Source organism: Eufriesea mexicana, unplaced genomic scaffold (assembly GCF_001483705.2).
Source record: "Eufriesea mexicana isolate 0111107269 unplaced genomic scaffold, ASM148370v2 scaffold967, whole genome shotgun sequence".
Classification (NCBI taxonomy): Eukaryota; Metazoa; Arthropoda; class Insecta; order Hymenoptera; family Apidae; genus Eufriesea; species Eufriesea mexicana.
The window spans coordinates 120236-148030 of NW_016909100.1; the positions used below are offsets into that span (position 1 = coordinate 120236).

Genomic DNA, 27795 nt, shown 5'->3' on the forward strand with positions numbered 1-27795 from the left:
CACGCTCGAAATATCACCGGCGTCGTTGGCGCGCGGGTAACGCTGCAAATGGCAATAAAAGATAAGAAGACGGTTATCCGAACCGCGCGGCCGTTCGAACCGAGTTGCAATGGATCGCGAAAGATTAACTTTCACGTCGGCGATTTGCATAGCGGATGTCTATAGACACGTGTCTATTCTCCGACGTACGCGCGCCGGTATCTTACGTAAACGCCGGGGTACCACGGTCCGGTAGGTATGCCGGTGAAACCGAGGATAAAAGGCGTTGCAGCATCGACCGCCTGGAAGTTTCGCGAGCAGGGGTAGTCCGCGGGTGGTTGGAAAATAACTTGGCGAAATTTTTGGCCGTTCGAACCGCGTTATTGTTGCCAGACTGTAATTACACGGAAAAATGGGGATAAGGATGAATTCGTTATCTACCCTCGATCCTCCGCTGCTGCTCGTCGGTTCATCCAGCATCCGTGGAAGGCTGAAAACTCTCGCGGGAGTTTTCGCGAGTCTCCCGGCGCGGGGGCGGCGCGGGGCCCCGGGGATCGAAGGGTGCGCGAGGGAGTGGATAAAAAAAAAATTGGGTAACAGCTTAATCGCTTCGAAAATGCACAGTGCGTAGTCCGGGCAATAAGTTATCCGTGGCAAGAGAAAAGATTGTCGGCGCTGCGGAGCGGAGGGGCTGGAAGAGAGGGGCGAGAGGGTGTCGAGGGGGAGAATCAGGGAGAAGCGCGAAGGGGGCAGGACGCCGAGCGTCGTTAATTTATGGACTTATTTTTCCCGGCGTGCGGTCGCAATTAATCCTGCGCTTTAATTGCTTCGTAACGCGCCCCACGAAAGGATCTTTCGATTTGATTAATCGGATTGGACGGATGTCGCCGCGCGGTCCCGACGAAAGGGACGAATCATTATACGCCGGAAAGAAGGAGGACGCTTCTTTGGTTTTTACGCTGGTCGTGCATTTGTCGCCACCGACGACCGCTGTTTCCCTCGATCCGCCGCGGCGCCGCGCGATCCGCGCCGATTAACGACGTCGCGATTACGGCTACCCCGGGGACGCTGGGAAAAAAAATTGGGATGTCGTCGAACCTTTGGTTCGGGCTCCCTGGTATTCGTCGCGCAGAGAGAGAATACACCGGGACACGGGAGCTGGACGGGAAAAAATAAAAGCGAGGGGGGGCTCGGTAAGAGCGAGAGAGACGGGGTCCGGGGATACGCGTGGGAAGGGTGGGGTAACCTTTTGAGAAAAAATAATCCAAATATTTAGAGGGACGCTAGAGGACGGCCTATAAAATTCCATCAAATTCCCGACACATCAAACCTGCGCGAAAATCGGATGTAAATTAATCCACGAACGTTTGGACGTCCGCAGGCATCCCGCTGGACGTATCGGACATTTAAATCGTTGAAATACCAAACCAGAGACAATGGACTAGGTTTTACGGCGCGCATAGGAATATCGGGATCGTATAAAAAATTAAAGGCCGTTGGATTTTATAGTTTTATTGGGAGAACGCGTGCGCGCGGCTGGTACAGCGCGCGAGACTTTTACCTCTCTTCCGCCTCGCATCGAAAATAATTACTCTCTGTCCCGTTCGTCTGGCAAACCGTGCACTCGCGCGGAATATCCTTTCACCCCCACTTCTTTCCGTCCTCCCCTCCGACCCCTCCCTTTTTTGTTTTCGTTTCGGCGAAATTTGCAAAAATTCGCGAGGTCTCGCGCTTCCGTGCGCCGGTGCGTCGAGCAAATCGAGAGAGAGTTATATAGAGCCGCCGGTTTCACGCATCGACGAACAAATCAAATCAGCGAGCGGCCTGCCATGAAACCGAAAAGTTACATCGTTTGTTTCTCGGTTTCCGATATATGGTTTTAATCTAAACCCGATCGAAAACGGAGAATTCGTCACGGTTCGCCGGTGCCGTCCACATTTTTCCCCATACGCGTATGCGTTGGGTGTTTCTGCGTTCTCTCTCCTCCTCTCGCCCCTTCACTCCGCGTATTTGTTTCCCTTCTTGCGGCGTGGCTAGGCGTTTGACACCTGCCGCGCGAGTTCTTACTCGCCGAAGCGAGTAAACGTGCGAGCAGAAGCGATTGCAACGGCGAGTGAGGAATTATTTCGTCGAAATCGAATGACGGAAGTTTGCCTTATTAATTAACCGACGATGGAACGAGCGGCGCCCGAGATACTCGCGGTCCAGGACGCAATGGTCACCGGAAACGGCAAGTTTGCCCACGGGTTGTCCCTCGGATCTTTATCCGCCCCGAGGCCGGCCGTTTCCATCGCGATGTAACATTCTCCCGGCACGAGTAACAACCTCCTAATGCACTTAACGATCTCCTCGCGGTATCGTCCGCCGTTTCACGGTCATTTCTCTTCGACCCCGAAATTAGTGGGGCGGAAAGATACCCGATTCCCGGGTATTCCTGATAAGTATGGCGGGCAATAGCCTAAATACTCGTACGCTCCTGAAACAGGAGCAACGCGAGGAGCGGGAGGGTGGAAGACTGGATTTACGGCCACTTTATTTCTCATCAGGAGAAGAAAGCACACGGGCAAAGTCGGGGGGTGGATAAAGAGATGAAGGATAAAGAGATCGCGATCCGAATCGGCGACGCGCTTCGAGACCGTCTGCGGTGTCCAAAAATTCATCCTCTAATTTATTAGTCTCGCGGCTCCGTGCATAGTTTACTTTAGCAGCCCCGAGGGTGCGAGGCGAGGAATATTTGATCGGCGAGGGTGCCCGCGGGTGCCCTCGAAATCCTGACATTCTTGTTCAGCGCTGACACGACGGGACGAAGCACAGAACCGATACTCGAATTTTCCCAAAGTCGATTCCATTTTCCCAACGAGGTCGCTCGTCTACGCTCATTCGATTACGCGGATACGGATTACGATACCGTCGCGGAATGTAAATTTTTTCTTCCCGCGTTATTCGAACGTTATTCCTTTGCTTCTCGATGCCAAAGTCCCTTGGTGGATCCTGAGCAGCCATTGCGACGTTTCGTCGACGTGCCACGAGGACTCTCGGTTCCTCCCCTTCTTATAAATCATACTTCTACTCGCTTGGTTAACCTAGGGACCCCACAGCTTCGATCCGCACCCTGCGATTATGTTTTTCTGCCATTTTCCGGGAAAGCGGAGTAATCGTCGTCGCCGATCGGTCGCGGAATTTTCCTTCGTCCCTTTTGTCGTCGCTGCAGAACGTGGCAGAAGGAGGAATCATGGCGGCGAAATTCGCGGAAAATTCGCGGATATTCATTGACAAAGCGCGCGCGGGCTATTCCGTTGCTTTGGTTTTATCAAGCCAACCGACATGTCGAAATTAAACGATACGCATTAATAAGTAATTTAATGACGAACATGTGGCGCATCGGTAATAATCCGAATGCCGGGATTAGCGTATCATATTGCGAATTCATCGTTGTACGTTCAGCCATCGGTCCGGGGCCGGGATGACGGAATTCTTCTGGCCGCGCAACGAATCGTTAAACTCCGCGCATTAACGAGCCCCGGCATGTTATATTATATAATGCGTTATTATAAAAGTGTTAATGGCCGCGATGTGGCGGGATATTAAAGCCGGACCGGCGTATCGGAATTCGTTATAGGTTCCGGGGGAACGCGCGCCGCTATCGACAAAACTTTCTCGTCACTCTTGGAATGGCCGACAACGCGAGGCCTCCTCTCGGACACACGATATATCGTGGTCGGATCGACGCGTGCTCGTCGGATTTCCATATTGAGGAATTCCGTAGGAATTCGTCGGCTGTCTCATTCGCCGTGATTTCACGCTGCAGCCCCGTACCTTCTTCCTCTCTTCTTCGCCGCTTCCTTCGCGAGCCTTTCCACCCTCTCCGCCCCCGTTTCCGGGTGATAAACAGGCGACGCATAAGGTCTAACCTAACGCCGTATCCGCCGTCTTTTTTCCTCGTTTCCGTGCCTCCGTCGCATCGGTTTATACCGTGCCTCGCAGATTTATCCGGCTGCGGCGACGCCGCGTGCAGGGGGAGAGAAAATCGGCACCGAAACCGATATCGAGGCGCGACGAAGCGACGTACGAGGGTGCGCGAATAATTTCCAGCGGCCAGAACGGCGGCGAATCGATCGGGAAAATTGAATATTCTCGTTAAGAAAATATTTCCACAGGCTCGGCCGCGCGGATTAAGCTGGCTTTGAATCGCGCCGTTTTCCCGGCCACCCTTCGTCAACCCGTCGCTACCCCCCGTTTCAAGCACGTCAACTGTCTCTTCTGTCTGGTCCCTGTGCCGTTCTCACATCGAGGACACGCGTTTCGAAAATCTTCAGAACGTCTGGACGCGAAGTTGCAATTAAAATAATTATTTCCAGAGTGCTTCCACGCCGACGAACGTATTTATCGACGATTATTTTGCCCTCCGGAGCTGAATTTTGTATAGAAAATCGGGCGTCCGCATCTTCGCGGAAGAAACAAAACCATTCCAGGTATTTCACCGAATTAACTCTTTGCGGTACGGAATTTCGGATTGTAAAATAAATCCGTGTTGCGTGGAAATTTTATTGCGTCTTGAATGAAACAAAATTGGCATAGAACAAATTTTTATAAAAATTAAATTACTTTTGCGATTTTTCGCATAAAATCAGGGAAAAAAGATTGTCGCGATGAACTTTCAACATTTGTCGAAGGCATTGCCAATTGCTTTACGTAGACATGACGAAATATAAACCTATTCGCGTGCAGCTATTGCGATATTTCATAGTAGGACTAAAAAGGCCCCACCATCCATTATGGTGCATCAAAATGTGGGACACCTTTATTAACCCTTTGCACTCGAGGATTTTTTCGTCACAGGAAAATAGTAATTCGAAGACTTTCGCCATAAAGTCGACGATAATTTTGAAACGGTAAATAAGAAATCGTATACAAATTAAGACATAGAATTATTAGGGTGACCGGTAAGTTTGTGCCGATTTCCGGTAGGTGGCGTAGACAGGTCTGAATATATCAGAACGATTGAAAACAAATGACATTCGTACATATCGTAAAAGACGGTACTTCAGATATATTTGGAAAAATTGGAAAAATTGGAAGGACGGAATTTTCTAGTTACCTGAAAGATGGAGAAAGGTTGTATTTAAATCTGCCGCGTTTCGACTTTTCTTTAGAAACGGCACGAACTTTCCGGACCACCCAATATTTTACTTTGATATCCCACGCGTCGTTGGATAATTGTAAATTTGATACATTAATTAATATCCAACTTTGGAATCTAATTAAATGGCGACTGAGAGGCGCCCCTCGAGTGCAAAGGGTTAATCCCAGCGTGCCCCAAAGACTCGAACCGGTTCTGGAAACAAACGTCAATAGCCATCGCGTAAATATTTTTTCCGAAATAATTATTAACAACCGGAACGATGTTCTACTTTCCACGTCGTTAAATATCACTCGCGTTAGTGTCGATGGCTTGTGAAATATTTATTTTACATCTGTACGATTTCGGTTACGGTTATGATTTTAGTACAGACGTGTCATTAGGTAGATCGCGTAGAACCGTGAAACAGTAACCGATTCGGGATCAAAATAGTTCGGACGTAATATCGATACTCGAATTCTGTCAGCTAAAAAATTGATATCTTCGTAGATTTATTTATAACCGTCGTATAAAATAGCGGTTCTCTGAAACCGTTGCAACAAACCGGAATCGATATTGCAGAAGTTTTCAACTGCTGGTCGCTGAATCGAATGCAAAAACGAAGGCTAAACTTAGAACTAGTTTAATCTAATCTACCGCAATTTATATCTCGCCACAATAGCATCGCTCGTTCTACGCTTTCGACGTTTAAGAAGAATTTTAACTTGCAACCACTCGAAACTATGGCGTACGCATATCGCGAGGACATATCTGAAAGGAAAGGAAGGAAATAAACGGCAAAAGGATGGAAATACAAAGTGGCGTATGACACAAGAGAAATAATATTTCAAGATATATGTAGCATGAAATTGGACCAGCGATAGAGAAACGTAAAAGCCAAATACAATATCAATATCGGTATATTATTAAACATACCGCGTAAAAGCAATAGCAAACTGCGAATTGAAATAAAAATTTCGCTTCGGTTATATCGTGAAATACGTTATTGAATAATCAAAAAATTATTATTTAATTACGCGCGGGAGTGGAGTATGGGTAAGGTACACAATGGCTACCACACGATACTAACGGGTGATCACCGCCCTTTTCATTTACATCTGCTGTCTACCACACGCGCGATGAAAATTTCTACATGTCCGATACGAAATCGAATCGACAAATAAGCTCGAGCTTGCAAGTCGCGACCTTTATACACTCGTTCGTTGGCTACCGAAAATCGGCCGAAAATTCGCGATCGTTACCGTTTTCGCTGATAATTACCCTCGCGTTATAATTGCCAATGATTCACGAGTTTTTCCATCCTTGTCGCGTATTCGTGCCTCGGGTAATTCGTTATTCGTAATAAGCTTAATAATGTACACATTTTTGGAAATTATAGCCAAATTTACGCTTTTACGTTACAACGTTAATCGTAATATCGAGGAATCAATAAAGGACGTACCGCGTAAAATCACGATAGTCGTAGGAAGCATCGGCCGAATGGCCAGAACCGGAACCCGCGTCGTAATTGTTTGCGGATGAAATTATTCGAAACGGAAGGTAAATACCGCGTCGAGTACATCGCTTGGATCGCCGTGAAAAAAAGTTGGCATAAACGAGAGAACCGGTCCATCGATCGCGATACGCATCTGCGGACAAATTCGTTGTCAGACGATTTCGCCACGAGACGTTTCGGGCCGATAACGACACCCCGGGACGTGTGCCGGAATTTCGCAGTGTTTCGAGGGTACTCGTGGCCCGCAGCGTTCCGCCCCTTGCGACCACGGACTTGACGGCTGATTGAAAAGTTACCGCGCCCCCAATCTGCAAGATGAGTCCCCGAAATTAAATCACTGAATTCGACGGGGGCGAGGGATGCCGTGACGGGGACGATGGACCCGGGCGAGATCATTCCGGCGTTTGTTTCGCGGACCATTAGGTCTCTTTGGGGGTGGCTTCCACGAGGAACGTCGAAGCTTTTGTGTCCCGAAAGAAACACCGCAGTGGATTGGTTAAATATCGTTAATCCCACGGTTGCGAGTATCGTCGGAATTACGACAGCAGAGGAAGCGTCCATTGTTCGCGGATCCCGGTCCGTCGAAGGTTCCTGGTTCGTCGGGACGATAGCCGAGTTAGCGACCCACGACACGAGGAACGAACGAGGATGATAGACAACGTGCGTGTCACGCTGCAATTTATCCGAAACGGTTTCGAATCGTAACCGTGGGGACCACCCGGGTCGATCGCATTAACGACATTTTTACGTGATAGCGTGGAAGACACGCGAACCGGCCCGCGGGCCCCTCGAAAAAGGAAACTCCGTTGGCGGAAAAAGAGCGGAAGCAGGACTAACGCATTTAGTTAATCAGATTAGAGGCGTAATTAGCGAATCGAGAAATTCGAGCCTGACGTACCGATGCACCCCTGGTCGTCCACCTGTAAATCCTTGGGACCACGTAGTCGCGTGGGTAATTAGCGATCGCAATTCGTTAATTATACGCATTAACGAGGGTTTGGCATCGGGACACGGTCCCTGATGGATCCACGAATCGCGTGGCTAGGGGCACGCGTTGATAATTAATTGTCGCTGACGAAGAAAACACAGGGACACTTGTCGCTGCGACGCGATATCGCCATGATACCTCGGCGGAAGCAGGGGCACCGCGGGGTACCGTGGTAATGAATTAAAAATCCTGGCTTTGTCTCTGCGAGAATTCCGACTTTTGCCAATGATCTCGAAGCCGACGTCGGAAAGGCGTGGATCACGGCGAGGAGCGGGTTTTTTCTCGTAATTAAAATCTGCCCGGCACCTTTCCATTACGCGAGAACGAGAGGCCAACGGGGTTGCGAGGCAGCAACTCGTTACAAGAGTTGTCCGAACGTGCAGCCCGAGAAAGGGAGGACATTCGGCCTGCATTATGCGGGGGTCACGCGCGTTAGGCCAACATAATATGCCACGGGGGCCTGTTCTTTTGCTCGGCGAGCACTCTGTCAGGCTCTCGAGCGGCCGCGAAAAGGACGCGTCGCAGTGCTAGGCGGGGTAAATGAAAAGCCGTCTTTAGAAGCCGGCGGAAGGCTAGATCGCTACGTCGGGTTCTTACGAAAACGAGAACAGAGGGAAGAAAAGATGGACGACGCATCGTGTCGCGCGACAATCACGCCGCAGCCTCGAGGTTGTTAAGGAAAGTAACCGACGACCTCGTTATTTTCTTTTCGGCCGGCCGGAAACTCGCGAGCGCCGATGCGGAGACGCCTGGTACCCGGTGATATTTTAACCGGTCAAGAATCGCCACGATGAGCACTCGCGGACCGTTTTCTTCCCGCAAAAAGGGAAAAAGAGAATCGCACTTTTTCCATTTTCCCGCGATGGCGTCCTCGATGGATGGCTTTTAGGATACCAGCTAGACCCGGCTTCGTCGCGACGTGTCGGTACGTTTCGTGGGATACTTTGCAAGGGCTCGATACGGTAAGCAGACGCGGCGTCACAGCGGAGCTTAATTAAGATTTACGAGCGGTCTGGACGTCACGACCTGCGACCTCTATCGGTGGAGAGCAATCGGAAGCAATTTCGACGGGGTGCGTAAGACATAAACCATTCCGGCACCTACGTGTTCCCGAGGAATCGGGCTTCATCCACGCGGGGTGGTGGCGAGACCGCAGAGGGGACGTGGAAACGTCGAACGGAAACTGGGAACGGACCATCTCGTCCGCAGTGCGCTTTAATCAATGCTAACAATCCGTTTATTATTCGAAGGGTGGAGCGAAACCGAGGGATAGGGATGACTTTTCGCGGAGCTTGCGAGGGTCAGTTCCCTCCTGCAGGTCCACGAAATTACGTTACCGCCTCCGAGTGACGCCAAATCGGCGCGGTTGCTCCAACACCCGAGTAAGGGCCCTCGTTCGTCTTTAACGACACAGATGGTTCTGGATTAAAATCGCTATCCTCACCGATGGTCCACGGTTATCTTACGTAGACCCCAAACTCGTATCTCGCGTTTCTCTAGATAGGAGGGTCGAGTTCTGATGCGTCACGAACACTGCAACTCGCTCGGTGGGAGTTTCGCGGGGTTGTAGGGCCCGTTTACGCGATGCGACAGTGTTACTGGAATGCGGCCTAGCCTAAATTAATAGAGCTAGACCTGGTTAGGGTTGAACTGAAGAGTTCCGATGCGTTACTGTCTCTCGCGCCGAGTTGATCGTCGTGGGTCTGGTCGTGATGCTTGTCTTGTCTTCGTGGAACTTTTAAAAGCACCCCCTTGTGACTGCTGTTTCGGTGGTTTTATTGTATAAGTTCTTGTTTGTCTACCGATTGGTTGGTGTCAAATGTAAGTCTTCTTATTAGTTACGAATAATATTGGGGGTGTGTGATAGCTTCGACGTCTTTCTGTGGCGGTGAATGTTTAAATAGCTTGGGTCCTTATGCCTATCGTCTTAAGAGTGATTTATTAGTCGTTGCTAAGGTTTACGCAAGTGGTGACTAGGTGATAACGAGTGTATACGAATCAAGGGACACTAGCAATAAGGACATAAGCAGTCCTCCACTTAACTAGGGACGTGCAATCCTGGAGCCGCAACACGTGCAGTCCGCGGGTCGAGAATTCGCGAAAAAGGTAGCACGATCCTCGGAGTCGGTGTAAAGATATCCTCGTAATTTTCGAGAGTGTACGTTGGTCGAAACGAGTTCTTTTACAAGTTACTCCTCGAGGAAGCTCTCTGTGTGCGTGACTCGTGGCAAGAAAATTGGGCCACTCGTCCGAACGCAATTAAAGTTCCAATGCGGCTACCGCTGATTTATGGATCGTAAAGGAGATTCGTTACTCGTTCAGATAGTTCCCTTCTTTTTAAACAGCATCCACCCGATGCTCCTTTCTTCCTCGCGAATCGCCTCCAGTTGCCCCTGCATGGTGATTTCCGAGTTCGTTACTCCGTACGTCATCGCGAGCGCGTAATTCCGCGCACGCGTGACGAAACAATTGCAAATGATTATTGCTCGCGATAATATCAACCGACGTCCTCTTCACGATCGAGGAAGGAAGGAACGGTGCGCGCGTGCAGCCCGAGTGCACTCAGGGCTCGCGCGTGCACTTTTCGAGCAGTGCCCACAAAGACGCCGCGGTTTTAATTACAATGCAATTTTCTTTGCCTCGCTCGCCCCTTTGAAACGCTGTTAGACTTCCACTCGAACACACGGAGCAATCACGTCTCGTAGTCGCGAGCATCGGTCGAGCTGGTCTCGTGGCGACGCGCCGCGACGTTTTGATCCGCGAAGATTAAAGGGACCCCGCCCTTTTCTCTCCCTCGTGTATGTCCCGATACTCCGAGCCATCCCTTAGAACCGCACCGTGGTTTCTACCGCAAGTGTGCAAATATCCCAGAGTCCCGCGACTATTCTCCGTGATCGCCATCTTCGGGGCGCAGACGTTCGTCTTCCTGCAACCCCGAGCTGCGTGCGAATCCACCATCGGTGGACGTTGTATGCGCAACGTTTGTTGGCCAATCGCAAGGATTCTTTACCGTCGTAGTAAACGCTAAATACTAAAATAAACTCTACATCCTAGCGAAGTGGAGACCACCCCTTCCCCTGTGTTTTGTCTTTTGTCTCCTGTTTTCTGGAGGCGTCTTGTGATCTGCGTGGTTCTAAACAGACAGGCCAGTTCTAACCCTTCGCCAGTTTTACCACCGTTTTCACTGACTGCTATTTCTTTGCATCGTAATCTCTTAACAGTTACGAAACGTGATCTGCGTGGTTCTAAACAGACAGGCCAGTTCTAACCCTTCGCCAGTTTAATAAACATCTATACAGTTTTACCACCGTTTTCACTGACTGCTATTTCTTTGCATCGTAATCTCTTAACAGTTACGAAAGAAGATCCCGCGACGCCAACGAAGGGTACCTCCCATCTTGGCGAGTATCGCGAAATCGATTCGATCTCGATATCCTATTATTTTCTCGTGAACGGGTGATCGCTTAGGCAACTACTCGTATCCGCCCCCATTAGTCGAGATACCGCGTAGACCCCATTTGCGATCCAATTCGGGCTGATAAATTCCAGAAAACGCACGAGTCACCGGCGGAATAGGTATCCCTGCTGGGGAAGAGGTCGCAAGAACTATAATGGATTATCGGTCGAGGGGGGCTGATCGGTAATCGAATATCAGTCGGGGTTAAAATCCATCAAATCCTCCTCCGGCGTGCGTCGACGCGACAAGTTACTCTCGCTTTCCTATCCGTCCATCTCCCCCAACGCGGATCGCTCGGTGCCCGGTGAACTGCAGTCTCATTGTTATCGCACGGTCACGACGTTCCTCCGCACGTTTCATTGCGCGTGCTTAACGCAGCCCTGTTGGTTACGAGCGTGGTCAGGCCAGAGATCGTTCCCCGGAAACTCGGCTTTTTTACGAGGATCGAAAGCTCGCCGGTGGTTGGCCCGTGGAGCGGGCAAACGAGCCTACGACTGCCGAGTAATTTCTTCGCCGTCCTTTAGGAACGACGTTCCCCGGATATAAATCAAGGAGACCTCTTAAGGGTGGCGTGATTCAGCGGAGCGCTTTTGTCGTAGCCAAGTGGTCCTTCCTCTCCCGTGCTTTTCGCCCCGATACTTTATACCCGGTCGGTCGAGAAAGTCGTTCGGAATCGGCTGTGCCTCGAGGAAAACTGTGAACCACGCGTCCCTTCGTTGTTTCTTCCTCTGGCTTCGACTCTCTGCGCGCTATCAGCGACCGACGATCATCGACTATCCACACCCCGTTCGTTTTTACTCTATAGCATATACCACGGTGCACGCGGTACCCGATGACGGGGGACGGATGATCGATGACGATGAAAAGTTAGGCGCGGCAAAAGCTGGACGACGGAAGTGGACAGTGTTACGAGAACGAAACATTCGTAACGTTATTGTTTGGAGGCGGACGAAGCTCGCCGCTGTAAAGGCTGACGTTCCCATCCGTCATGATGTCGTCGGGCATCCACGAGCCTTTCAACCCTCATAGAGGCGCCATCAGCGGCGGAACCCCATGTGCGCGTGGCGCGAGCGTAATCGTGCACCAGGTGCCACGCTAACGTCTCCTAACGAAGGACACAACCCCCGTCGTGCTTTTCGTCCGTTCTCTCCCTTTCACCTGCCCCGTCCCACCCTCTGCCTCCGCCTGCCTTTTTTTCCTTCTTTTCTTTGCCAACAGGAGAGGCAAGACACTCGGAAAGACGGGCCTGCTTCTCTTAACAAGCATTGAGCAACTCTCTCTCGGTACTCGGGACGTAAAAGGGACTTTTTGCTTGTTAGATTGTTTGCTCTCGTCGAACGGGGAGGGCAGAGGATTCGGTTTTTGCTCCGGAGTATAACCCGGCGTTCGTCTTCTTCGAGAAAGCGCGCCACGCTTCCGAGGGGAACACGCATCTTTTTGTCCATCCTCCACGGCCGATCGGCTCGTCATCCAGAGGATCGTGAGATCCTTCGATGCTATCGCGTCGGTGGATATCGTTATCGCGCCAGAAAAACTGCCCCCGAATAATATTTGTTCGCGCCTGTACCGCTAGGGATCCTTCCTCCCTCGAGCCTTACAGCGCGTGATTTCGTAGGTTTGTAATAGGTAAGCAACCTCGATTTCTCCCTTCCTCTCTTTCCTCGTTCTCCGGCAAGGTTCATAAACACCATGAACCACGTCATCCTCGTAATCGAGAGGAAAGCGTGTCTCGCAAAATAGACCGTTGCGAAGTCGAAGTTGAGCGTCCGCTCGGTCCAGGATGTTTGGTAGTAGTTCTTCTCCTCGCGTATATCGAGCGAGTACCAAGCGGATCGGCGCCTTACGCGTTCCTCGCCAAGTTCCCACGAGGACTCCGTGGATCGTTGGACCGAGTCGATGAAACTCGGAGATTTTTCCGAAGCTGACGGACTTGGAGCAACTACGTGTCCGCAAAGATGGCGTCGTACGGCGCGGATAGCAGGAGCGTTCACCGTGGGAACTGGTCGTGTTCTCCTCCGGATCGTCCGAAAGTTTTCGTACTTGGACTGAGCGATTCCTTTGCTACTTTTTATCGTGGATCGGGACTTGTGCCGTGCCTTGGTCTTCGTTTTTCGCCAGGCCGCGAAGTTTCGTCGGGCTCGCCGCTTATTCTTGTTAAATCAACGAGGCCGTTTTATTCCTCCTTCTACTCGCCGATATCTTCTATAAGCGGCATAAGTATCCACACGGATATCTCGGCAGATTTTACAAATCCTTTGGCCAAACAAGTGGCGAGGATCTGGCAGGTGCCATTTGCCATTGAAATCCTGCTGCCATTAGAGACGTCCGATCTAAATCCCGCTGGCATTTGCGCACCGGATTGTCGTCTTATCCTCGTGTCTCTCTCGTCTCTCTTTCTCCATCGCGCTGCTTTCTCTCATTTTCTCCAGCACGCGCATCCTCTCCCCTCGTCCAGGTTCCTCGCGTTCACCCTCGTGCATTTCGGTCTTGTTATTTCACTACTCGTCCCTTCCCGCCGGCCGGTTACTCGGCAATGTAGAATTTCTCGCGGACCGTTTCTGGCAGCGAACGTTACCCTGTTAAGATCCACAAAGCAAACAGCGGCCGGGAGATAAGAGTGTCCTTCGGGAGCTCGCCAAGGATAACAGAGAGCTTTAAAAGGTTCGTGACGTCCTCGGCAGCACTTTCCGTGCGGGCGTTTTTCGAATTCGATTCGTCGCCATTCGTCGCCATTCCTCGCCATTCGTCGTCATTCGTCGCCCCGTGGCACCGTGTCGCGCGTTTCTTCCCTGTTCCCACGTTTTTCCGCTTTCTCCTCCATTTCCTCCTATTTCCCCGCGTGTACGGTGCCAGCCGAGATTAAAGTTAAAACCCGAACGCGAGCGAGTTCTCGCGACTCGACGACTCGCGTATACCCGAGATCCCATCGGTAGATGCACGCACGATTTCCTTCCCGTTCGTTCTTGCAGCCGTTCATTGAATTTCCAGAACGAACGATGGATCTGCTTCCGGTGCCCGACGACTGGCGCCCCATTGACAACGGCTGCTTTTCAATTCGGCTTCTTGTTACGTATTCAATTAGTCCGCGAATCTCGCGCATCGCGGGTACGTTCTGGCCCACGTTCCTCGAGACGGCCGGGAAAGACGGATAAGGGTCTTTCGTTGGGAGTCGAGTTGGCAAAATACGGGAATAATTTAAAACTTTATCAACGCTCAGAATACCGTATTTCCTTGGCCCGGCTGGGAGGGCATTAAAAGGATTAGTTGCCGGAGAAATATCGTACGGGGTCAGAGCACGGCAGCTTTTCCCTATAGTCGAACGAGAAAATTCTGAAAGGGAGGCAATCGATACCGGGGATCTGGCATCTTTTTACAAGGGTGTAACTCGCGTGGTCATCGCCCTAATCTATTACTCGCGTGATTTCCGACGATGTGATTACCCGTGGCGTCCGGTAAATCGTCGTTAACCGTTTCCAGATACGTCGAGCGATCTCTTACTCGCTTCCTGGATTTTTATCCACGAGATCCGTCGAGGTCCAGAGGTCCCGTTCCATCGGATACGTTTTCGCGTTTTCCCGTGCGGCATTTCGCGGCTGTTCAGTCGGGGCCGTCTCTCATTTTCGTAGATGCAGCGAGGCGAGAGGGCTGGCTGTGTCCCGCGATGATTATTCGGAGTGATCGGGGGATGTTCCCAGCGCGGGGCAAACTCGAGCGTAAGAGATTGCTCTCTGCTCCGCTTTTCTATCTTCGACCGTTATCCTCGAGTTTTCCCTTTGTCTGGCCCTTTGGCCCCGGCGGCCCCTTTACCGCCCCTTTACCGCCCCCTTGCCGCCCGCGTGTCAGTCAGTCAATCAGCGGAATCTAGCGGTTCTACGCGCGCCCTTCAAAAGCCCTTAGCGGCGCCGATATTAAAAGACGCGTCCCTTATCCTGTTCCCGCCGGCCCTCTTCTGTTTCAACCTATCCCGGAGAAATGGATCCTCGTCGTCGCCATGCCTACGGAATCCATCGCTCGCGAAAGATCCGGCAGGAGTTGGGCGTCGCGACGCCGAGAGTCGATTCGCGCGGCTCTGCTTCTCGCGTGGAAACGTTGTTATCGGCCAACGTGACGAGCTGATAAGTTATCGCGAGAACGTCGCAGCTGCTGACAATCGCGGTGGCAATCTAACGGCGTATCGGCTCCAAATTGCAATCCTTTCGCTGTAACAAGCCAGTTTATCCCGAGAAAAAGCCCGCTGTAAAACGAGTAAAGACATCCTCGTTCGTTCCCCAGGCAACTAATCGTCTCTAATTCGATCGTCATGCGTGAAGCGAGTGGATAACATCGAGACAGGTCAGTCCGCTGTGAAAATCGGATACGTTCTGGCTCCGTTAACCCACCCCTCAGGGGTAAACTGGAAATTCAGTCAAGATTTCGCGCGATTTTAACACTAGGTTTATGGACGCTACCTGTGTATACCTATTTCTAAGGATACCTGTCAAATTGACAGGTAAAGGAAACCACGTGCCTTTCTTTTTAACGGTTAGTTTAATTTAAAAACGATTATATATTATATTAACAGACTTAATATAAGTTAACTAAATCTGTTACCATCGCGTAATTGGAACAACCTTCCCGTCAAATTGACGGGTTCTGTGAATCCAGTGTTAATACATTGCGTACCGCTCACGAGTTTTCTCGTGCTTCGCGCGCCATCTGTTAACTCTTTGGGGCACGCTGGGATTAAAAGTGTCCCACCTTTTTGATGCACCGTAATGCATGATGGGACATTTTTGGTCCCACCTCAGTCACATTATGTGATTCCGTTATTAGTAAAAATATACCAATTTTGTTTCATTTAAAGCGCAATCAAATCTCTATGCAACACGGGTCTGTTTTAGTATCTGAAATCTTATCGCGCAGTGAGTTAAGGAAGTTAGAAAGTAAGTTAAGGACCTTAGACCTGTCAACGCACTGTCTTGTCAAAACGTGCGGTCTCTGGCGTACGTCTTAGAGATTTCTATGCGGTACGCAGTGTGTTAACTGAGGGTTAGTTGCGAGTCACGATCGACGATCTCTCTATCGACGATTGCTCGTTCGTGAAATAGATTAGCAGATGGACCTATAAGCGGACAATAAATTAGGTTTCCGGGGATTTTTACCGCGCCATTTTTCTCGCGTCGACCGCACATAACCTCCTTCTCCAACGCGATTCCTCGACTTCTCAGCGTCCCGGCTGTCTTGCTCTCGCGGTGATATTTGTCGCGTGGCGCTGCTGGCGAGCTCGGTTCCCGGGATCGAGTTTGTTACCTGTCTTTATTTCGTGTTTGAACGCGGAACTTTGTTCCGGGCGCGTTTGCACGGCAACCGAGAGTTGCACGGCGAGACCAGACGACCATTTACGTCGTGCCAACTCCTTCCATCTTCTCCTCTCCGTTTTCTCGCTCGGTCTCTCTCGTCCGACAAGCTCCCGTATCCACCACCCTCTCGCCGCCGCGCTGGTGGTGGTTCCGGGGAAAATATTAGCCGCGGGCTTCGCAGCGTTAAAGGGGAACGTTTAAATTAATAATTCGCAAATTGCCAAGAGAAATGCCTCTCGTACCTCTCAGGACCACCTTCCCCTAGACGGCGCGTTGCTCCTTTCCGCGCGTAGTTTGCGGTGTTTCGGCGCGACGGCGAGGGTGGGACCCGCGACACGGGTCAGTCCGTCGACTCGAGATCGCTATTTTCGACAACGAGCATCGATTAAACGGCTAATTAGCCTCGCGAGCTGCTCGCGGAGGATTCTCGAGAACGTTCGAGCCTCGACTTCGTTAGCCTTTCTCGGAGGACTCGGCCTCTCGCTTTTTCGAGTCCTTCAACCGAGTTTCTCGGAAACCGTCTCGTTCTGCTCGAGATTAATTATGCTCGCGGTTGACTCGTTATTACGATCGGGGACACGATTTCTCTTTTGTCGGGGACGATTATCGGTCGTGGCGTTGCACACTGTAATCAAGCAGCTTTTTTTCCGTGCTCGGGGTTCCCGATGCCGAGCGATAAATTCCCATGCAGCACGTGGAACGTTTCGACGCGACGAGGAGAGAGAGAGAGAGAGAGAGAGAGAGGAGAGAAGAAAAAAGGAAAAAATAAGGGAAATATAGTTTGGAGAGGGACGAAACTCCGGGGGACGTTCACCGATTTCGCCTAGCGCCGCTAATAATACTAATCGATCGACTGCCTGTTCGAAGGTAGTCGTTTCCTCTACGGACACCCCGTGTGTACCGCGCGAAACCGACTGCCGGGATAATTTTAGCGGTAACCGTAATTACGGGGCCCCGTTCGCAGACACGGCACGGGCCCGGATCGAACTCCGCTGCTCCGTAACGAAACTTATTATTGCCAACGCAAACAACGTCATTATCGTCTTCCGGAATGGAACTTTCAAAAATTCTATTAATATTTATGCCGGCAGGGTACGCGCGAGCGCGGGCTACCGAGAAACACGCCTCGCGTTTCGCCAATTTCAATGTCGTTACCCGAGGTGCTCGAATTTCCACCCATCCCGTATCTCTCGCTCGCGAATCCCTTTAAAATCGTAACATGATTGATAGCCATAGACGGATAGCACGTAATTATCGGTCCCCTCGTTAATAACGTCGAAGCGCGTGACCCGGGCCGAAAGAGGTTTATATCGTTGGATTATTAAAGACGCGGCATTCGAGATGGGCAGGTACGAACTCGCGAAGTTGGGCGGGTCCATTAATTTTCGAAAGATCCAGTCCGAACGCGAGAGAAATAATCGGGGGAAACGCGGAAGATGTTCCAGGGGAGACACACGAGAGCGGGTGTGTGTCTATCCTCTGGAAAGCTTGTAAGAGACTTTCTAACCGATCCGATGCAATATCCGTCGCATAGTCGGATCGGATGGTGGCGCTTGGAATACGTTCGGAGGACTATCACTCTCGGCGCGTATACTTTAGAAAACACGCCGGTCTTGTTTTATTTCTGCCGAGCGAGCGAGGGCGCGGACGATCGAGCACGTGTACACGGGAAATTGAAGGATGAAGATAAATGAGAATTCTGACGCGACGGACTATCGATATTGCGCGTATCGCGCGGTCGGGGACACGTCCTCCGTACCCGATCGGCTGTAGCAACGAGTCCCGCGTGAAACGATCCACCAGGCCGTTCTTATTTGCAACCACGACGCTTCCGGTTCCCTCTGTCGCCGTTGCGGCGTTTTCACCTCGCGTCGGCCAACCTCTCCCGTCAGGTTCCGACCGTTCGATCACGATCGAGACCCGATTTTCTCGCGCCGAGCGCGCGTTAGCCCCCCTTCCTTTGGAATATAATCGAAAGAAAATCGCTGGCAAACGCGAACGGAGCCGCGTTTCGCGAGACTTCCCCAGGGCTGGACAACCTTTCTCTTTAATTATATTTAATAATGGCAGCCGTGTCTGCAGCCGGGAAAAGTCGATCGTTTATTCGGAGGAGGTACCCCCCGCGGTATTCAGGCCAGTTTCACGCGTCTCGAAAATCGCTCGATCCTCGCGCGCGAATCAGCGGAGCGATCACGGATGAATTTTCAGCGGGGTTCCGCGGCGATCGGCCCATGGCGCGAGCGACCGGTAATTTCGGAAGGCTGCCTGGATAGATAGCGAGGGGATAAGAAAAGGGATTGTGGGTTAAGCATCCAGACACGCTTTAACGAGGCGTGCACGAGGTAACGAGACTGAATACAGGCCTCGCAACCCTTTCTTTGTCGGCGCAGGGCAAAGGCAGGCTGCGATTCCGAGAGCTGCAGGCGGCTTTTCAACATGTTAATTGTATATTTGAGGTGAGGTGATAAACAAGGCTGAGGCTCGGTAGCTCGCTGCCGTTGGAGTCTTCATTACAGCCGGTAATATATAACCGCGGGCCCCCGAGGGGCACTCTCGATGTTCTAGAAGAAGTTATGAACTTCGATATACCCGGTGACCCGGCAACGATCGCTCGACGAACGCTCTCGATCGGAGCTCGATCAGCGGAATTTGATTTCGGGTCAAAAGGCTGTGGCCATCGAGGCTGCTCGAAAGGACCGATTACCGTCGGAATAATCGACCGGCAGGCATATTTCCCTTAATGCCCTCGAGCTTCCTTACCCTCTCGTTCTGTCGTCTCAAGATTTTACACTCGAATCTTAATTCGAATTTTAATTCGCGATATTGGAGCAGGGACCGTAATTGTTCCCCCGCCGAGCAGGCGGTTGCCAGCGCGCAATCTCGTCGAAAGCGGATTCCCGTGAGTTCGTCGAATCGTCTAATCGCGATCTCGCATCTGCCGGTGCCACTGCCTCGCAGCGTATTCTGGATAAGGGCTCCAACGTTCCGACGGAATAAGACAGGCGGAGAGGGAGAGAGAGAGAGAGAGAGAGAGAGAGAGAGAGAAAAGAGGGAAAAAAAAATGAAAAAGATGAGAGAAACCCGCGTGATCTCGGTTGCATCGTGAAAGCAGCTCTCTCGCGACGCGCACGCATACAGGCGCAATCGATTGGCCTTCGGGGTCCGGAGGTGCGAACCGGTTCCTCGAGCGCGACTCGATTTTCGACGTGGAATTCGGAGCCGAGCGGAGGAGACCGGCTTCCTGCAACCCTCTCCAGACGCTCCGGACCCGGGGTTCGTTCGGACCGCTTTTCTCGGGACCGGGCGAAAGAAGCACGAGAGTAGTAGTAGAAGAGGAAGAATAGACGGAGGAAGAAGAAGCTGCGGCGCTTTATCCGCGAAACAGAGGTAGACAGAGACGCGAAGGCACGCCCCCTCGGTGTCAGATTTTATTTATCGCGCCGTGGCTTTTTGTTTCACGGTAAATACCCCGGGCATTTAGGAGTAAGACGTTCCCCGATTTATGGTCTCCGGTCTGTGCCTCGGGTCCCTCTTCTTCTTCCTTTGCTCCGTCGAGCGCCCTTGACTCGTATTCTTCTCTCTGCTCCAAGCGTAGGATCCTCGTGGATCCTCGTGGATCCTCGTGGATCCTCTTCCCCTGGGTTTCGGCCTTCCGCGTCGCCAACCACTCGTCCTTGGTCGAACCGCGTACGCGTTCGCTTCGGGTTACGTGGACACCGTGCAACGTTTTCATCTCTCGCCTCTTCTGTTTCAGATAAACATGGAAGCTGTCACGTCCACCGACTACGACTCGTCGAACCTGAGCAGAAACTTCAATCAGGTGGGCTTTAATACCTACAACTATTCGCAGTTCGAGGAGAAGTACAAGCCACGGCAGGCGTTCAAGTACGGCGACGAGTATCTGGAGTACGGTCGCAACTCGGTGAGGCTTGGACCGAACGAGAGGTTCGCGAGATTATCGTCGAGGCATCAAGACGGTGCCGGGAAGATCGATCAGAGGTACTTGCGGAGTCACTCGCAGCCGGAGAGACAGCACCATTCGACCCACGAGACACGGTCCAAGTCGCAGGACTCGCGCGAATTGACCTTCTATCAGATCGATCCACCCGTCAAAGTGGAGAACGCGCAGCAGCACCATTCCAAGGCTCATCGCTGCGCGATGGAGAAGAGCCAGGGCAAAAAGGAGCTGACCTTCTACGAGATCGATGGGCCGGCGACGCAAGAAAAGGCGAAAGACGGCAAGTTCGAGGGTTGCAAGGACAGAGGCGACAAACGGGACAAGTCGCACGGTGTCCAGGATAAAGCGATCCCTCCGAAGCACGCGAAGCAGGGCCATCAGGAACAGAAGACGAACGCCCCGCCGAACTATCAGCTGAATAGGTCTCAGTCGGATCTCACCGAGTGTCAGCTGCCGAATTATTACAGGCATCAGAACAATCCTTACATCGATCCGCCCAAGTACCGACAATTCGACCGACCGCCGAGGTACCAGGAGACGCCACCGAGATCAGAACCTCCGCCAAAGTACTCGGAAGTGGCCAGACGTCAGGACGACTACAAACGCGTCCAGGTGAGTAACACTTTTCCCCCGCTATCGAATCCCAGCATCGAATCAACGATCGAGCCAACGAATACCTCTCGTATCGCCCCGAGACATCCCGACCAATCCCGTTTCCCTCTTTCCTCCGACTCGCCTTTATTTTCGGTTCCCTTCGGCAACCACGATCGCGGAAGAAACCGCGCGAGGTCGGGACGATTAGCGGTTACGCGTAACGTTATCAATTCGACAGGAGGAGAGGGGCAAACGTCAAGGAGGTGGAGCAGGAGGAGCAGGAGGTACAGGAGGAGCAGGAGGTACAGGAGGAGGAGGTGGAGGAGTAGGAGGAGGGAGCATAGGCATCGGTAGCGGTAGCGGCGGTGGCGGTGGCGGTGGCGGCGGCGGCGGCGGCGGCGGTGGTGGTAACTCTAGCAGGGGAACCAGCGGCACTCATGGCGCCGAGACGCCCTCTAATCTGGCCAGTATCACGCCAACCGCGCGAGAAGCAACACGCGGTCCTTCGTCGCGGTCGCGACTCCCGTACAAGTCGTGCGACACGCGTTCCTCGAGTAACAACAACAACAACAACAACAACATCAACGGGAACTCGAACAAGGAGGAGACGTATCAGGATGGCAGCGAGGAATCCGAAGTGATATCGACGTCGAGGTGTCACGCGGACTCGTCGAAATCGTTCCACCATCATCAGAATCGGTGTTCCGGTATCGGTGTCGGCGGTGCCGGAAGCGGAGGCGGTGTCGGCGTCGGTGTCGGCGTCGGCGGCAGCGGTGGTAGCGGTAGCGGTAGCGGTTGCGGTACCGTTTCCGGTAATGTCTGCCACGGTGGTTCCGGTGTGCCGTGCGACTCGACGACGTGCGACAGGTACAAGGGTGCCGTGGACTCTCTGCTGAAGGCCAGCGAGGCGGTGCAAGGTCGTCTGTGCGACAGATCGATGTTGAAGATCGAGAAGTCGTCGACCAAGGCGATTCTACACGGCATCGAGGGGCTCGGCAAGTGCGGGGATAGAATGAAATCGGCGCAGGAACTCGGCTACGGGAAGCACGAGACAGGCAAGTCGAAGAGTCACGATGTCGGTCACGGATTCAAGGTCGAGAACATCAAGTACTACGGCGAACTGAAGGGTTACGATTTCAAGTCGTACGGAACGATCGACAAGCCGGTGGTGGTCTCTGCCCACGAGAAGTCTCATTTGCACGGGCCGGAGAAGAACGGTCACGACAAGTGTCACTCGAAAACGTCCTCCTCGTCCGCGATGCAGAGTTACGGCCTGTCCAAGGTCGCCGGTGAACGTCCCGCGGAGAAGAGCGTGTACGCCGATCACTATTATCACCGATCGTCGCACTCGAAGCCGCAAAGCGCGTATCAAGTGTACCAAGAGACCAAGTACTCGTACAACGTGAGCGGAGTACCAGGGACGCCGGCGCAGGCCAGCGCAGCCGCAGCTTTCTTCGCAAGGTCAGTTACTCAATCTGCTATACTACTCGCGATCACGCGCGTCCACCTGTTTCCGCCAAAGATTTACGACTCTGCCTTTCATTCTTCCCTGGTCATTGTTCCTTCTGGCTATCTGTAATTGTCCGCCGTCTGGCTACCGTTTGTTTACGTGACGCCTCCTTCGGCTCGACGTCCGTTCGTTCGCCCGGCAACCGACTTTATTGTTTACCCGCAGCGAAACGTATCGTCGTGACACGGAATATTCGCGTAAACGATTCGTCCGTTCGCTCTTCGCCAAATCGTGACTTTCGGCTTTTCGACGCGCCGTCCATTGTGTCCATTGTTTCCCTCTTGACACTAACGACCGCTTTATTCCGAGCCAAGCTCTTTACCAACCACCACGGATGACGATTCCCGACGTTTCTTCGTTAAACGTCTCCTCCTACGTCCGCGTTACCGCGACGGGAAACAGCCATCGAGAATCTCGGGAAACAAAGGGATGGGGAACTAAATACGCAACGAGCGCTCAATTTTCTCCGTCCTCGCGCGAACGACGCGAGGAGTCTAGAGGAAAGAATGACACGCAGAGCTCGGCGTCCTCGCGAACAATCGCGGATTCACGAGGAACAATCCCCGAAAGGTGGCGGTTGCGGGTCACGCTAGAGGGTTGCAGCCGGGTTTCTCGAGACGTCTGTAGCTTTGATCTGCGGGGCACGCGCGTTTTCGACAGGCGGTTGTGGAGTGAAAAGCGCGTATAGCTGGGAGCTCGCGTGAGAGCGTCGGGCCGAGCATAAATCGCGTGCGGTTTACGCGGCGGGATAAAGCTTCTCCCGGGGATATCCGTGTTTTCCCTTTAACCACCGCCCTGCCCGTTTAATAAACCTCACCTCCGGTTGCGATATTGCACTCGAGTTGCACGGTATTCTCCGGCCGCTTCTTACTCGGGTTCACAGGTGCGCGCGCGCGTGCTCACACCACTCGCGCCGACACGGTTCGCGATCGCGGTTGTCCGCGGGCACGAGTTATTAGTCGAAAGTAATTACCAGCGGCGCGCTTAATAACGATCTATCGCGAAATCGAGACTTTCTCGATCGCCTCCATTAACGGAAAGTACAGGACACGGTGGAAGGCGCGCGAGAGATCGACTTCACGGACGAGTTCTTTCGCGTTGCCCTGTGGGAAAAAAAGAATCGCGGTATGGAATGTCCGCGGCGAGCGCGTGGCGCGTTAATGAAAGCCAAAGCTCGGCGATTTCGAAGAAAATTCCGGATCCGGGAGCAGAAATAATCGCGTACGGCTGCGCCTCTCGCGGCAAAAATCGCGCGGAATGCGTTGGCCGGAACGGCGGCAATCGGCCACGATAAACGCCGCGGCGTCGCGATTCCCGCTCGATCGGGCTCTAAACGAGCGAGCGCGAGCAATCGTATATCGTTAATGGATAGTGGCATCGGCGACACACAGTGGTCCTGAGGAAGGCGATCGTGACCCGGCTACGAGAACGATTCCGATGGACTCGTCTCGCGGGTTCCAGTGGCGCCTCGTGTCGTTCCTCCCGCTTCCATTGTCGGTCATTCTTCCTTGCTCGTGCCAGGATTCTTCGGAATCGGTGTTTACCGTCTCGTAGGAAGTGGTCGGGTGCGAGGAGAATTGAAATTAATCGCGCCTCGACGAACCGGCCCACGGCGCGTACCTGCTTTCTTCTTCCTGCGACTCTACTACTGGCTTCGTCGGTATCCGATCCAGGGAGGGGGTCATTCCGTGTCGGTAGATCTCGAACGAGCAACTACCGGAGACAATCGGCGCTGTAACGGCTTCGCCAATTTATTTCGGGTGTCGAGCGCGAAACTTGCCTCGTTTCCATGTCCATGATCGGTCCGCGCGTGTACCGATCGTCTCGCAAAGTACCCCCGGTCGTCGGGAACACCGACTTCTCTCCGAGAGTCTTGGCCGGGACACGAGTACCGTCCCGTTACTTTCGAACTTCATGAATATTCGCCGAACGATCGTCGTCGCCGCCGCGTCTTCGCGGATCGAGAGGATGCGCTTATAGTCTCTCGTGTTACCGGCCACGAGCTTTTCTCCTGTCTCCTTTTTCTTCGCGTTATCTCGGCGCGTCAATTTCCCGATGGGTTTGCCCCGGGACCGTGGGACAAGTTGGAATTTCAGAAGTTGGCCGGGGCCGCGGCGGTAGTCGAACAAGTCGAAGTCTAGCGGAGCCGACGCGACAGATAAAATTGACCAAGGGTGGCGCGGGTCGCGTTCCCTCGTCCGCGGCAGGCGAAGCACGGGACGGAAAGGTGAGAAAGAGGGAGAGAGAGGAGGAAAGGTGGTGGGCCAAGTCTGCCCGTATTGTTAACCGTCGTGATTTTATTGGCCCTTTATATTGCTTTTGCGCCTCTCTCCTCGACTCTTCGCTGTTCGACTCTTCCTCCGGTCGCCAGGGGCTCTTCTTTATTTCCCTGTCCTTTATCTCGGCGGCGCCTCGTCGCGAGAAGACGTGCCCCGGTTGCCTCGAAACGATTTTTACGAGACGATTGCTTACCGCCTCTCTCTCTCTCTCTCTCTCTTTCTCTTTTTCTCTCTCTGTGGAAATTGCGACACGGCTGCTCGTCGAGGAGTCGCCTGCTTCGCGACCGTGTTGCGCGTCATTGTCGAAATATCGCCGGACCGAAAAGACACGCCGAGACTTTTCGGCTTGCCGATCGTCGTCGACTCGGAAGGAAACGATCCGACGTCTCGGTATTGAAATGCGCCGTCGCGTGCTCACGGTTTAACTACGTTCCACGCGATGAGCGTGTAATCCAACGGAGATCGGCGAGCCTCGGAGGAGAACGGCGTGAAGGAGAATCGGGGAAAAGGAGGGAAACATCCGGAGACTTCTTCCTGGCTGAGTGACACGCGCTCTGTCCTATACATATTTATGCACGCGACGACGATTGTCTCCGTTTCGTAGAACGGAGTCTGGCCTTATGAGCGCGCGCGTATGCCAACCGATCGTATCGCCGATAGCAGAGCGGACTTTAATTGGACAGGTGACATTTCCTCTTCAATTTTCTCGCGTTATTTCGCCTGTTCGCTCGCCGAAAGGATCGCTCCTTCTCACGGGAGTTGCTCCCATAGCTGTTGGACGATGCTCCATACCCGGTCGCGACGCGTCCCGATCGAAATTCCGATCGAATTTTCGAATGAATTTTTCTCGACAGCCACGGCGCGAGTGGTCGGTGAACTCGGGGAGATCTGAATGGAAGGTCCAGGAACGACCACGAAGGCTGGGGCGCTGGTCCAGACCGGCCGAATATATCCTGTAGGTCACCGCGGGTTTGAACTCTCCGTTCAACAGGTAGCGCTCTCGTAGCCCGGGTTTGCCAGCGACCCGGCCCTCTCCATTATATTCATATCATGTAAATGCGCCCTACCGCTCCGACTGCCTCCCATTTTCCACCCTTGCGCCAGACCAGACGCGAACCTGTACCAAATAGACGAAGAGAAAACGAGTACGCTCGCGAGACGGGAACGGTGCAAGGAGAGAGCGAGAGAGCGGGAGAGAGAGAGAGAGAGAGAGAGAGACGGACGAGGAGGAGAAAATCGTGCGACGAACGGAGAGAGGCGGAGGGTAGATCGAGATGGGCGAAGGTAGAACTCTACTTTGCATTTATTCTAATGGGATAATACTCGGTGTCTTGGCACCCGGTCGTGGCACCTCGTTTAGTATAATAATTCCCGGGAATACGTCCGCTCCGCGATACCTTCGATTATCTTCGTCGAAGAGGATTTGTAATATCCTTTTTCCCACCTCTACGGCGCAGCCAGTGCGTGCGTGCATGCGTGCGTGCGTGCATCCGCGTATAGGTGCACGCACGCACGCTAGACGCCGAGTGTCGCCGCGTGGGCGACACGCACGTAGGCCTGTCCGTCTTTCTTTTATAACGCCAGCCCGTGTTAACGCATCGACTATTAACTTAAGCGACGTCCGTATGTCACTGTAATACCTACACGGGTTGGACCGGCTATAAAGGATCACCGAAATCACGCTAAAAGGTTCCCAGGAATTAATCTCCCATTTAAAACGACCGTTCACGATCGCGCCGGAAGATTTAAGGGGAGGTTCGGTCGGATTGCCGGCAGAGAACGATAACCTCACGGGGTTCGTCTTGGTTCCACGCGTCGATAACTCTGCGCCGTTTCAGCACGCGTCGGCTCGCGGACCGAGCGAGCAATGAACGTAAGAAGACTGGGACGAGGGATTTTCGCCTCGGTCCCGATTGAGACCTCGATTTCGCCAATTAGAGGAGAAATGCCCGTATTACCTCGATTAACCGACGGAATCTTAACGAGTTTCACGAGCGATTATTAAAAGTCGATAGCTCTGTACGCGCGTACACAGCGTGCCGCGAATACGGGCTGAGCGAATCGAGACGAGGGAAGAGATTCAGAGAGAAGCCAGGTAGAGGGGCGAAGTTTGCAATTACGTTACCGGACGTAGTCGCGGGCAATTATGTCACAGTCGGGTATCGATATTACTTTTCAATTTGATCCCGATGCGAACACGCTAACTCTTACGCTACCGTGTACGATGACGTCTCGTCGCTACTCTTCGGCTTTCTTCTTCATCCCAGTTCTTGGCCGGCTTTTTGCTCGGTTTGCGCGACGCTCCCGTTCATCGTTCTCTCCTCCGTTCGTGACGCCAATTAACCGACAGCGACGTGCACGCGGACACCTATGATTAGCTGGTTAAGTCGGCGCGATGCGGATATTGAAATCGCACGTTGGTGTAATTGCGAAAAAGGAACAGGCAGAGCCGGGTGCCCGGTGAACTTGGCCTAAATTACCGCCGCGCTAAGTGGCTCCTACTCCGTTTATTATTTATGGAATAATAACGGCAACGCGAACCGATGTACCTGCTGCTGAGACCAGCCACCGTTTCGGGTCCCCCTCGTCCCCTCGCCCGCCCCCTTGATCGCGGTACCAAGGTGCAACGAACGCGTTACCTTTAATCGTGCCATTGTAACGCTAATGTCCCTTTGCAAATTCCGCTTTTCAACCTTAATACCATTGTCGTGTGACAGAAACCGGCTGAACGTGCTCCGGTTGTTCTTATCGGTCGGTTTTATATTTACTTCCGTAAGGCGATCACGCGGCAAACGCGAATGGAATCAAAGTCTATTACCACGTGACACTCGCGTTACGATATCCAGGCACAGGTAGAAAAATTGGTACACGCGATTCCGATCGCACGGGAGCAACGGCTGATAGCTAATGGCTAACGAAGCACCGTCCCATAAGTATCTCAATCTCTGCGCGGAATCGGGGATCGCGATTAAAACGCGAGTTAAACGACTGCTCTGTGTAGCAGCTGTGCATCGTACGTAGCTACGTGACCGAGCGTTCTCGTACCTGTCGTGATG

General features: G+C 52.6%; 1 protein-coding gene across 1 annotated transcript in view; it reads left to right on the forward strand.

The window, feature by feature from the left end:
• The window catches only part of LOC108547278 (uncharacterized), a 295432-nt gene that overhangs the window by 79864 nt on the left and 187773 nt on the right, over positions 1-27795 (forward strand). The window contains exons 4-6 of the mRNA XM_017899726.1: positions 20153-20968; positions 21189-21213; positions 21262-22411. Of these exons, the coding sequence (XP_017755215.1) occupies positions 20153-20968; positions 21189-21213; positions 21262-22411 (1991 nt within the window). The remainder of the gene's footprint in view (positions 1-20152; positions 20969-21188; positions 21214-21261; positions 22412-27795) is intronic.